Source organism: Stigmatopora argus, chromosome 15 (assembly GCF_051989625.1).
Source record: "Stigmatopora argus isolate UIUO_Sarg chromosome 15, RoL_Sarg_1.0, whole genome shotgun sequence".
Classification (NCBI taxonomy): domain Eukaryota; kingdom Metazoa; phylum Chordata; class Actinopteri; order Syngnathiformes; family Syngnathidae; genus Stigmatopora; species Stigmatopora argus.
Window position 1 is genome coordinate 14,508,268 of NC_135401.1, and position 13,897 is coordinate 14,522,164.

Below are 13,897 nucleotides of genomic sequence, written 5' to 3' on the forward strand. Positions count from 1 at the left end.
AAAAGTTAAAAAAAGTTCATTACTATATATATATATATATATACATTTATATATATATTTATATATATATATATACATTTATATATATAAATATATACATTTATATATATATAAATGTGTATTCATGTGATTAGAAAAATCCAAATAATTCCAACATATTTATAATTTTAAAATATAATAACAATCGTAATTTGCAAACATTTACTTTTGTCATGGAAAATCTTGAAAAATATTGCAACAGTAATAAGGAATGAATTGGCTCTTTTGCACAAATAGGATGAACATGGAAAACATGACCAACCGCTGTTTTTTTCGGCACATTAAACACAATTTTGTAGAGCGTAAAAAAAATTAAAATATTGCAGCAGCATGTGACAAGTGAAAGGCATAAGTCACACGATGGCATTTCAAATCAATGTTTGCATGTTCGGGTCACATTCCGGAGCTGAATTTCAATCTTCCTTTGCTTCTCCACACCGTCCGAGGAGCCGCGGAAATCACTTTATGATTTATCAGATCAACAAGAAGCAGATTTCCCCATGTTTGTGCCAAGAGAATTCCAAGGTTGGGCTTTTAAGGCAATATCAGAGGGGGAAGCAGCACTGACTTGCTGCACCAGTAGACTCAAAGTCGCGTTGCTCGGTAGCGCCACCTATCCGTCTTGCGAAGGGTTGCTGGCTCATCCGGTTTGTGCTGAGTCAGCGCGCTAAGCCTTTTATTTTTTGCCCCCTCTGCTGCATGCAGCCGAATGATGTGGAAAGCTAGACGGCGAGCGAGCAGACTGCGGGTAGGTTTTTAATTGGGCCACGCCCGCAACCCTGCCGCCGTCTAGGCATGCGGCAAAGACGCAGATCGATCGTTTTCAACGGTTGAAAGACAAATGTGGATGTAAAAATGATCATCATTTTAAAATAGCCGACAAGAATTTTTAATGATTATTGAAACTTATATTTTTGGCTCGGATGGAGTCGTTCTGTCTCTCGTATTCTTAACCCCCCATATAATAATAATAATAATCGGACATAGGCCATGTCGTCATTATCAACAACAAAAAAGCCTACTTGTCATCACACCCAGAAACTGCGTGTGACGAAATTGGTGGTGCTTCTCCATAAGCTGCGTTTACTCGGCAAAAGACCTAAATAAGTGATAGTTACGGACTTGTAATTTGGCATTCTGCTGTATACATATACATATACATATGTATATATACATATATATATATACATATATATATATATATATATATATATATATATATATATATATATATATATATATATATATATATGTATATATGTATATATATATATATATGTATTTATATATATATGTGTGTATATATGTATATGTATATATATATATATATATATATATATATATATATATATATATATATATATATATGTGTGTGTATATATGTATGTGTATATATATATATATATATATATATATATATATATATATATATATATATATATATATGGGCTGAAAATATGTCACCAAAGTTCCTCTTATCTTAAAGTCATGCATATGCCAGCGTTGCAGTTTTTCACCACCAGGGAGAGGCATTCGCTTTTCTTTAGGTGTCCTCGTGTGTTACGTGGCCTTCATGGATGCCCCGCCCATTCAAGAGGACATTGAACATAGTGTTTGAGTATTAACCAGTAATATTGATCACATTCATTATTAGCATATCATAAATTAACTCAGTGAAGTTATTTATAATCATATGTGTGTGGTTTTGCTCTTTCTCAGAAAACTGAAACTAAATTTAGGCATTTACATTGTTATGTAAAAAGGAAGGTAATTATCCGTTTTGTAGTTTATGTATTAGTGAATAAAATCTATAAAATATTCCACCCAAAATATTCAAAATACAATTACACTATGAATCATCAACAAGTCCATACCTTTGTAACATTTATACATTTATAAAGATTCATCTGGACAATGTACAGCCGTTGTGCTTATATAACCCTCAACACACTTATGCACACACACAAATAAATAACTCGTCAGCATTCTTCTCGGTTTCTGTTAAATTAAATATAGTATTTGATTGGTCAGTCTGACTGTTTTCAACAAAAAAAGAAAAAGACTGAAAAGAAAGAAATCAAGTCACCGGAGTATATCTCACGCTATTGGCTGAGTTGTCCCAGTCTCTGGCAAAAGAAGCAGAAGCTAATTTTCTCACATATAAGCCACCCCATGTATAAGCTGCACCCTTAAAATCTCCTTAAAATTGTTGAATTTGACAATTTCTCTTTTATAAGACCCCCAATTCTCAATCTTCACCTCCATATTCATGGTTTTAATAGGGAGTACGACAGTGTTACTTTGAAGGGAAAATCTTAAGAAAAATCATCGCACGTGGTATTTCTGAGATACTGTATGAATCAAAAGCACATTATTAGGGTCAATATCATAAGGAAGTTAGTAATTCATTCAGTATTGGTAGTTTTCTTACTGAAGAACAGAAAATAACCAACAAATTGTGAATGTTAATTTGGTGACATCTACTGGTGGAAAAGAGTATAGCAACGTTGTAAGTCTTTTTTGTTACAAATACGGCTTGTGAGAAAAAAACGGTACTAATTGCATATCAAGAAACAGAGAAGGGCTGAGGCCAAATGTTCAACTTAAAAAATAATAATACAAATCAAACAAGTGATATTTAAAAAATTAAATAAATGAATGTGATTTTTTAAAGACATTTTAAATATCAAAAAAGGCTGCAAGCAGCTCTTCAATTAAAAGTAAAGCAAAACAAACAAACCTAAGAATAAACGCTTAAAATACTCAAATAAAATAAATATATATATTTTTTAATCCATATTATTTAAAAAGGAACAAAGATGTATCGGGGGGAAAATTATGAAAAGGAAAGGCTGCGGTGGGGAAAGTTGGGGTTGTGTGCTCAAGTCAGTGACGCTCAACACGCCTCAGGCCATGTCCACATCAATTCAGATATTGTTAAAAAGGCTGGTATCTGGAAATATTGTTGGGCTTCATAAAAAGCATCTAAAATGTGCAAACTATTTTGGTGTACCAGAACTTTAACACATTTAGCGAATTTTTGGTAGATTTGGACAGTCCACGATGCAGCCAGGCTTGTATACAAATTTGGGTTCGGGGGTTGCATTGGGAATACAATTCAAAAACTGAAGAACTGACACTAAAAGTACACATTAGTTGGTGGCTCATTTCAGTGCCATTGACAGTGACAGACGTCTGAGCAGTCCGAACGGATCAGCTGTCTATCAACATCAATGGCAGTGAATGTTACATAGAAATCAGGGGTACCAAACCTGTCCTCAAAGGGCTGCAGTAGGTGCAGGTTTTCATTCAAACCAAACAGGAGAACACCTTTTGCAAGAGTAATCAATTGTTTGAAGTCAGGTCAGGTACTACTTATTTTAGAAGACACCTCATTGGTGAAGGTTTAACCAATGATTACATTGTTTCAGGCAGTTTAACCATTTAACTGTTGGCACAACTGGTTGGAACAAAGACCAGACACCACTGCGCCCTTCTGCGAAATCAGTTTTGAGATTGGTTTGACTGAAGACCTACGCCAGTGGTTTCCAAACTATTCTACAAAGGGCCACAGTGGGTGTGGGTTTTCATTCCAACCCAGAAAGAGGACACCTTTTTTTCACCAATCTGGTGTCCTACAAGTGCAATCAGTGGATTGCAGTCAGGTCAAGTCCCACGCAAAGAACGACTAGCAGACGAAGTCGAAGACTGCATATGTTGGTTTTTCAGCTCTCCCATTGGTTGAAAACCCCAATTTTACAATGTGTGGACGTGGCCTCAGACACACAACCAATAAGGCACCGAGTTGAACTGAGACAGGTCAGATTGGCCAACACGTTTGAAAGCCAGGAACGTTAACATTAGGAGGTAGAACAGGACCATGAAAATTTTGCACCGAAGCTTTTCCGTGTATAAAATTACAATTGGGGTACACGTTTGCAAAATAGCCCTCGTGGCGGTTATCACGAAATGGGAAAGGTCAGAAAAACTCCAAAGCTTGTGGTCACCTTTTTAGCATAAAAATGGGAGAGGAGAACAATTACAAAAGAGGCTTGCCGTTGATGAGTCCATGTAAATATATATTGCAATTGGCATTGGCATTATGAGGAAGTGGAGTCCATAGTCAGGTCCAAAACTCCTGTTCGGCCACTCCGGTCTTAAAGTCCCTCAGTTCCGCATGTTGACTTAAACTGACATTTTGCATCATGTCAGTAACCCGTTTAAAAAAATATATACCACATGAAAAATCCAGTCTCAAATAATCCGGCAGTATGAAAGAGGCCACCATTTCGTTGAGGATTGAAGATATTGAGGATTCTGAACTTGCAAAAAACAGCATGTCACGTAAATGAAGTGGGTAAGCTCAACTATTGTATTTCCTGTTATTCTTTCTAAGGAAAGATGCTCCCGCGATCGTTCTTTAAAGACTATTTCTCGTTGGCAAGTGGTCGTGCGTTATCCTATTGTGATGACATTTGTATGCGACATTATCGAAATATTTTGAAGGGTAGACAGAAACAAACAACTCTTGATGCGTTCGTTTTGAAGACTTCGGCGGAGCGGGCAGGTGGTGTCAACCCGTAGAACTACGTAAGGTAAAAAAGATTACAACAAATTTAGAATTTAGTTTTGTTTGAAGTTACATTAAACGTTGAGTGTCTGTATATAGTTATCCAAGTTAATTTAAATTTGTTTGTTCGTTTACGAGTGCATTGTTGCCGTGGATAAAGCCCCCCCCCCGAATGAAGTCTTTTCTGTATCTTTGTCAAACGAGTCAAAAGCTGCTTTTTGGCAGGGTACAGTAATCCCTCGATTATCGCGGTTAATGTAGACCAGACATAGCCGTGATAAACAAAAAAAACACAAAGTAGGGTCACCCCTATTTAAAAAAAAACATTTTATCTTTTATTTTTTATTTTTACTTCAGTGCTGAGTCATAGTAGTAAAGCGGGGGACAGGGGAGTGGCTTCCGCTTGCGAGTTCCAGCGTGGATTTTTACATTTTTTTGAACTTTTTAAAATAGAAAATGTAGGTTTTTTTTAACTTTACTAAAAATCCACGATGTAGTGAAGCCGCGATATTCGAGGGTTTACTGCATACAGTATTGCCTTGATAGAGTGCACAAAATGGCCTCATGTAAACTCCTCCTTTCACTTAAAGAGAATTCAATGACTGCCATTGACAGCCAGACGTCAAATTCATTAGAACTGGGATGATTGGAATCGAATGCATTTTTCTTTTGACTGCTTTGAATCCTAAGGGTCACCATTGACTGATACAGGATAGAAATTGTATAAATTCATAAAAATGAACAACTGCGAAATCTTTGGAACCCTTTTTTAAGAATAAAAGCTAATTTAAAGATTTAAAATACAGGGGGGAAGGTGCAAAGAATCATTTTTGTTTTTAAAATTAATTAAAATATTTTTGGGTGTTATTTTTTTGTTTGTTTTGCATCAAAAATATTAATAAAATTAAATATATTGTTAATCAAATGAAAGATAACACTGTTTGGTTTCATTATAACTATCAGAAAATGATTGAATATATAGTTAAGTTAGTGACTAAGCAATACAATAAATACATATTTGCCAACTGAATAAAATAATATTTGCTGTTATTTGTACTGTTTTGTATTTAATGTGAATACAATAATACATTAAAACTTAGAACCTTTTTTTGTCATTTAAAAAAAATACGAATAAAAATAAATTTTGAAAGGTAAAAAAAATAAAGCTCAAAAATTGAACATTAAAAAAGAATATTGGTGTTATTTTCATATTTTGTATTTCAATTTAATATTGGAAGATAATAATTTAAAAATAGAAAAAACTATTTTTTCCAATTTAAAAAAAATAAACTAAACATTTACAAAATGTAAATAAATAAAACTAGGATAATATTTACTAATTAGAGGCTCAGAATTTTGAAACAATTAAAATAGTTGTCAATTAATTTGGTAATCAATTAGGTGTTCATTAATTAAACCACAGTGACATGCCTAATCTAAAAAATTTTTTAGGTTGTAATCATGTTTCAGTGGCATTGACGGTGGTAAACATCTCATCCATTTGGATGTATATCGCCATCAATGGGAGTCAAAATTAGTGTACGGAATAACATTAAAGCCATTAGAAAAGTATTAAAGTTGTTGCCATTTTTCCTGAGTGTAAGAAAGTGATAAAATGGCGACCTTATTGTGTGCTCAATGTAAAACACAGTCTATTTTTAAAGAGAGTCTTGTTCCATCCATCACCGTCAATGGCAATTATTTAACTTGCAGGATTTTTCAGTTTTTCGGATGCATCAGGATTTGACCAAGATCTCCATGATGTGATCCAGCTCGTTCATGTCCATCGCACAGGACTGGCGACCCGAGGCGGGGCTTTTATCATCTTGGTCCGCCCACATAGAAACGCCCAGGGGCCACAGGGTCCCCACTGCCCACCCCGCAGAAAAGTCAGAGCAGTCGTACATGGACGTGTCGATGTCCTCGAAGATGTCATCCGGCGCAAGGTCGGCCAAGTAACCCACGGCATTGACCGCGTCACTTAAGGCGCCGAAAATGGCCTCGTGTGCCAAGGTTTCCGCTGTTTCTGGACTTTCCGGGCCAGCCTCTGCGCAGTTGGGACATGTGAGGTCATCACGCAATATAGGCAAGTCGGGGACGCCGCACTGGTTCTCGTCCCGCATGTCATCGCAGATCTGGCGCAGCGTGTTGACAAGTAGCACCGAGCGCCGCAGGCTGAGCTCAGTGCCGGTCTGAGAGCGCCTCAGCTTCTCCAGGCCGAGGCCCAGCACGTGCTGCCGCACATCGCCGGCCCATGACGACTCCATGGCGCCCTCACACCTTAGTTTTTCGGCAGCAACTGTGTCCGGCGGTTCGGCGCAACTCCGCTTTCGCTTCACGCCGCGACCCAACATGGACCTGTAGGAAACCAAAATTTCATTCATTCATTCATTCATTTTCCTCACAAGGGTCACGGGGGGTGCTGGAGCCTATCCCAGCCGAGTTCGGGAGCCAGGCGGGAGACACCCTGAATTGGTGGCCAGGCAATTGCAGGGCAAACCACAATGTTTAACGCGTTTTTGAAAAAAAACGTCCTATTATCTTCATCTTAAAATGTAGTTACCAAACTACACAATTTTTACATGTATATTTGTATATTTTACAATCATCTCATTTTAAGGGTACAATTCTGGAAAACACAGCTGCCAGTTTGGTTTTTAATAGTGTGGGAGATGCAATCACACGAGTGGGTGGGGGTGGGGGTGGGGGTGGGGGTGTGGGCGTGGGTGCGGGCGTGGGTGTGCCGCATTGCATTTGTACGATTTTTAATCGCTAAATAAGGGGAAATGCAATCATTAATAAGGGGAGCATTTAGTCGAGGTGAACAGGTATGTAAGAGAGAATCATGCAACATGGATAGTGGTTGTTGTGAGACAGCCAATTGAATTGAATTGAATGCTTTTATTGTCATTATATGAGATAGAATATTTTCTATAAAGCCGCGAAAGTTCAAGCCACGGCGAGAAGAAGGATCACAATAATTATAGGGGTAATCCTAGTTTGCGGTTTTTCGATTATCACGGCCATGTCTGGCCTACATTAACCCCGAAAATTGAGGATTTACTGTACTCATACTTTGTTCGAACATGCATATCTCATACCTGTCAACCTGGGCCAATTCCTCCCCGTATTAATGATTGGAATTCCCCGTATTAAGCAATAGAAAACTGTACAAATGCAACGCGGCACATATTTACTCACATAGGGTGCACGTAAAAGTGTTATGGTCGCGCCGCGTTGTCGTGACGCGACCGTGAATGTATTCGGACCCAAGCGCTATGACTCATAGCTGCTTAAATAACGAAACAGGACATGATTTAATCATGTCCTGTTTCGTGTGAAAGGGGAATGCGTGTGCGCATATCATGCTTAAAGCATGACAATATTCCTCTTACAGGTTGGAACAAAACCCGCACCCACTGTGGCCCTTTCTGGAATAGTTTGGGGACCACTGATCTTAAGGATTCGACGATGATGGTAGTCATCAATGCATTTGCCAATCGATTAGTGGCGATCAGTTGATTTTTTCTGAGCCAGTCATGAATGAGCACTACTGACGCCGATAGACATCCAGTCTGTTTAAACCGTGAATCCACTAAAGTGGTACCACTGACGGCGATAGACGTCCAATTAAATCACTGATGTGAACTGAAATGAGTTCGTCACCAGTACAGGGCTGATTGACAGCGAATTAACGTTCGATTAAACGATTAATCGTGGAACAACTGATGGCCCGGACCCTCACTAATGAAGAGAAAAATGAGTTTATCACTTCTGCAGGTAGCGCATCTCGTTTATGTAACAGGAAGCCACATATCTCATTTTCTGAACCGCTTTATCCTCATTAGGGTCGCAAGGGGTGCTGGAGCCTATCCCAGTTGACTCCGGGCCAGATGAGGGGGACACCCTGAATCAGTGGCCAGCCAATTGCAGGGCACAAGGAGATGGACACATCGGTCCATTGTCCACAATATTCGTGGGATTACTGTACAGTGGTACCTCGACGTACAAGCACCCCTACATACGAGCATTTCGAGATACGAGTAAAATCTCGAGCAAATAATTATATCTAGATACGAGAAAAATTTCGAGATGCGAGAAAGCCAGGTGGCCAAGACATGAGAGGCTGTTTATCATTGTAGCGCACTGTCTTTTTTTGCCGCATCTCTTTCGTGTATAACAGATATCTACGAGCACTGGGAGAAGCGTTGCATTTTGCCGTGTTTTTTTTCCCCGTCACTCAGCGCGAATGCCGGAGCGATCGCTAATACAAGGTATATATTACTTCTCGTTAGCTGTCATAAGAACATCAGGGGCACTGTCTCCGCAACTCCTCGTGTAATATCTCTGGTCGCAACTCACTCTTTGTAATGTCTCTGGTCGCAACTACCTCTTTGTAATGTACACTGGGCGGAGCGTTGCATTTTTTTCAGTGTTTTTCCCCCTTTAGCTTGTTAGCTCCTGTTGGCGGAGCGATCGCTAATTCAAGACCACTTCTAGTTGGCAAGTGGTCGTGCGTTATCCTATTGTGAGGACATTTGTGTGCATAATTTTCAGAATATTTTGGAGGGAATACAACAGCAAACGGCCCATCGATAGTGAAAGTGGAGGCGGGGCAAACAGCCAACCCGGCCAGGAGAAGGTATAAAAATGTAAAACAAAATTAGAATTAAGTTTAGTTTAAGGTTAGATTAAACTTATTTTTGAGTGTGTCTGCATCGTAATCCAAGTTCATTTAAATTTGTTTATGTTATATTACGATTCACCGGTGCAAAAAGTCTCCTCCGCTAAACTCGTATTACGAGGTACCACTGTACTTGCCTTACTAAAACATAACAAATTATTTGTCCCATTGTATTACATATAATACGGTTTTTCACGACATGACTCACCGCTGTGCGTAAGAATTTACTCGTCAAGATAGGATGCTGGCTCGTGACAGGCCGACAGATACAGATGTTCTAACCATGCGCACGGGTTAGGGTTAGTGTTAGTGTTAGTCCACGGCAAGTCCAGATGAACCCCCCCCCCCCCTCCCGAGCTCCCGAGTCCTCCAGTCTCGACTCGGTTTCAATGACGAAATATCACGTTGTTCAGGACTCCCGCTCCCGCTCGTGAGTTTTAAAGTTCCGAATGAAGCTATTGCGGTGGGCTCACCTTTCGTTTCTTTGGCTGGCGTCATCGGTGGCCACAATCCACCGTTAAGTGTGCAGGGTCGTGCCGCGGAACATCACCGTCAAGTCCCGGTAGAGAAGATGAGGAATGTTTGCTCCGGTCGAAGTCGAGCAAGGGAGGGATGGAACGACTCTCTGATTGGTCCAGCGCGCCGCCGCTCGTAGCCCCGCCTCCATCCCTCACGGGGCAGCGAATGTGCGGCGGCGCTGGTGACCCCTCCGTGGACCGCTCGGAAAAAGTGCAAACACGTGAGTGGTATCAAGAGTCGTCCTGTGCTCGCGGCCTCAAGTTTTTCAGATATGTTCCGCCCCGAATTTGTCATTTTCGTTCCGTTTTTACGTTCCACGTGGAAATGCATCTTGAGTGGTGAGCAAGTTCCGAAAGCGAGGGGAAACGGAAGCAGTTGCGTGATTGACAAGTGTTTCCTGAACACCACATTTTAAAGGGATGATGACTCACATACTTGACCGGAAGTAGTCCGAAAAGTGCCAAATAAGGACTCGCTCCCTCCCTGCCAAAAAAGAAAGGAATCCGCACGCAACTTGCACGTTTTTTCGCTCCTTTTCCTTTCTGTGCTTTTTTCTGCAACACTGTGGTTTGACCTAGTTCTTCCTCACATGGTCACGAACCAGAATTCCCTTAAAAAATGAATTCTTTTATATTAAGCGCACAGTAATGTCGTTGTAACTAAGGAAACAAATACACTACATTCCTACTGTTCTCACTAATGTAATGTTATTTCGTAAACTAATATTGGCTGTCATTAACAACATCATAGATGTCTAATTAATTTGAAGTTTAATAGATTGGATCTCTATCTTCATTACTAGAAGAAAAACATGATCGCCACTTTTTTGTATTAAGATTAGGGCTGTCAAAATGAATCAATTTATCAACAAAAAAGCGATTATAATTCTATGAATTCTATTTTGATTGTTGAAGTATGACCTAAACATTGAACAGTTTCAGAAATAGTTTCTCAATACTAAATATTATATTATTTATTTTTTCAGGTTTGTTATGGGTGGCCCGGTGGTGAGTGGTTTTCGCGTCGGCTTAACGGTGGAGTCCTGGGTTCAAATCCAGGTCGGTCCACATGTGTGGAGTTTGCATGTTCTCCCGGTTTCCTCCCACATTCCAAAGACATGCATGGTAGGCTGATTGGACACTCTAAATTGCCCCTAGGTTTGGGTGTGAGTGTGCATGGTTGTCCGTCTCCTTGTGCCCTGTGATTGGCTGGCCACCAACTCAGGGTGTCTCCCGCCTCTGGCCCGAAGTCACCTGGGAAAGGCTCCAGCACCCACCGCGACTCTAGCGAAAATAAAGCGGTTCAGGAAATGAGATGAGATGAGAAATGTACACTAAAACGATGTGTGGTTTCTCTCGCTTATTTTTTTTTAAATAAATATGTTTATAAAAATGTATACTAAAACGATGTGTGGATACTAAACTAAGGAATACTTGTTATAATATAAATGATTTGGATAAAACAGATAAGGCGCTGTAATGTAATTGCGATTTAACTACTAAACAGGAGCCGCAGAGTCTGCATCTATTTTGACCTGGTATCCCCAATATGGAGGAGCAAGAAGTTAAGGATATACTAGAGACAGGAGAACTAAAAAGACAAACACCCACCGGTAAGAGTGAATTGTGGAAAAGCTTCAAATTGATTGGTGAAAATGCTAGAGGAACTTGCGTTGACTTTGCTGAATGTAGTCAATCTGGCACTCTACTTTCATATGCGAGCAAAAAGACTGGCGGTTCGACGCTGAGCAGGCATTTAAACAGCTGTACATACTGGCAAAAGTGATGATCGGCAAACATCTAAATTATTCATTTAATATAAAAGATGCAAATTTTTATACGGTCTTGTTTAACTTAGATTTCGTTACAAAAGACAGGCTTTAATTTGTTATCATAAATCACCCTTCCTCCTCGCAAATTGGGAGTCCCGAGTCCACCCAATAAAATATGAAATTTCGGGTTTGCTTTGAGCTCGGCCCTGCAATCAACTTAATTGCTCAGGCTAGGCTGGGTCGAGCTTTAATACCCATGGGCCGAGTCGGGACGGGCCAGATTTTTTTGGCCCGATCTTACCTCTATTTGATAAGCAAATGGACCTCCCAACATACAAAAACAAGATCCAAGTTACGAAATTCCCTAAAAATGTAAATAAATTTCCTGTATTCCTTATTTTATTTTGAAATTGTCCCGTTAACATTGCGGCCTGCTTTACAACAACTCTCTTTTGTCATCACAGACTTCTTTATTTAAAATTATTGGTGCGAATGAAATAAATAAGTGGGCCCTGTTATTCATCGAAAAACAGGACGGAAGAAAGTGGCGTGGCGTTGACTGATATTGCAAGCCAATGCAGGCCGTATTAGCATCGCTACGCTATTGAACCAAAAGGAAGCATTAAAAATGGCAACTCCTTAGCATGCATGGCCCCTCTGGACTGAACGACGAGATGCAGAGACTGTTAGCCTTTGGAGTTCTATATAACGCTAAGTTGTTTTGAATTCATAATTTGAAGTTGTTTAGATGTGTGTTTATGTGCATGTGTCCGTGTGCTTCCTCCTTACTGTACTGTACCACTGCACAAATAGAACATTTTAGCATGCTTGTTGTTCTTTTTAATACATTAATAAATAATTTTCCCATCATTTTCTTTCATTTTTGCCTGTTTCTCACATGTTTTATACTAAAGTAGGAGATTGATCATTTTTAAAGGGGTTAATTGGTAGGTTTTTTTTAGGACCGTGGAACGAACTACACAATTTACATATAAAGTACTGCTCTACTTACAAAAAATCTACGTTAGGAAATCAGTTCCGGAACCAATTAATTTTGTAAGTAGAGGTATGACTGTATCCTTTTCCTCCTCCTCTCCTCGACTCTGTGTTCTCTCCCCGTATGCTGCCACCATTTTCACAAGGCTTGATCTACGCAATGCCCCCACACAATGATCCTTGGAGATATGTTGTCTGGGCCTTTGTGCGTCTTTCAGGGTTACCCACGTCAAACAGGTGCTAGGTGAGGCACCAGACTAAATCAGACTGTCCGTCAATCCCGATTATACCATTCCTCCCTCTCACATCTCTTTGACTCTTTACGGGAAAGTAAGTACAGTGTTACCTCGAGATACGAGCTTAATTCGTTGCGGGGCTGAGCTCGTATGTCGATGTACTCGTAACTCAAATGAACGTTTCCCATAGAAATGAACTAAAAACAAATTAATTTGTTCCAACCCTCTGAAAAAACACCAAAAACAGGATATTGGATTGGAAAAATATTTTTATTTGTTCTAAGTTGCCATGTATTAACAAAGTAACAAATAACTAGTGGTTTAATAGTACTAAAATGCGTTTAATAGTATTAAAATTAGATGGATTTCGCAGAGGGGAGAGAGATAGGGACAGAGAGGGGGGGACTTTTTGCACGGCAACGCGCTCGTATTATAACATAAACAAATTTAAATGAACTTGGATTACGATGCAGACACTCAAATATAAGTTTAAACTAAACTTAATTCTAATTTTGTTTTAAATTTTGATGCCTTTCTTCTCCCGGGTTGCCTCTATTTGCCCCGCCTCCAGTTTGGATGTCATTCTTGATAGCACTTTTTTTTTACATCAGAGCCATAAAAATACTATCACCTCTTCATCATATTTTCATCTCCTTCTCTTGTCTCCCAAGAATTCTGCGCTTCTGGTCCATAGTCTTGTCACTCGCCATGATTACTGTAAATATCATTTGATATACGTGATAAAACAGACCTAACACTTGGTCCGTGGAATGTTACCTCGCCAGTTAGGAAAGGAACCCGAGCTAGTCCGTAAGGTTGAAAAGTTCTGACTAGATGTTGTCAGGCTTTTTGCATTCTGGTTGGAAAATCTTCCACTCTGGAGTAGTCCAGGATGAGGCGCCGAGCAGGTGTGGCCACATTTATTGCCCCCTGGCTCAGTGCCTGTACGCTGGGGTTCACCCCACAACCTTAGACCACCAAAATGTGACGCTGGCTGACGCCAAACAACTTCTGGTTTACATAATGTAAAAATAAGCAAAATACGTTATTTTAATTTTAACTAACGATCTCATAATTTTAGT

The 13,897-nt window shown here is 39.6% G+C and overlaps 1 protein-coding gene across 1 annotated transcript; it reads right to left on the reverse strand.

Annotated features, from left to right (window-relative positions):
* Nucleotides 1–4,921: 4,921 nt before the first annotated feature.
* On the reverse strand, nucleotides 4,922–10,012 carry LOC144090293 (SERTA domain-containing protein 1). Its single transcript, XM_077621677.1, has 2 exons — nucleotides 9,767–10,012; nucleotides 4,922–6,967 (listed from the first exon to the last, which is right to left on the reverse strand). Exon 2 carries the CDS (start codon nucleotides 6,961–6,963, stop codon nucleotides 6,346–6,348), a length of 618 nt encoding a protein of 205 aa, XP_077477803.1. The 5' UTR covers nucleotides 6,964–6,967; nucleotides 9,767–10,012; the 3' UTR covers nucleotides 4,922–6,345.
* Nucleotides 10,013–13,897: the final 3,885 nt, after the last annotated feature.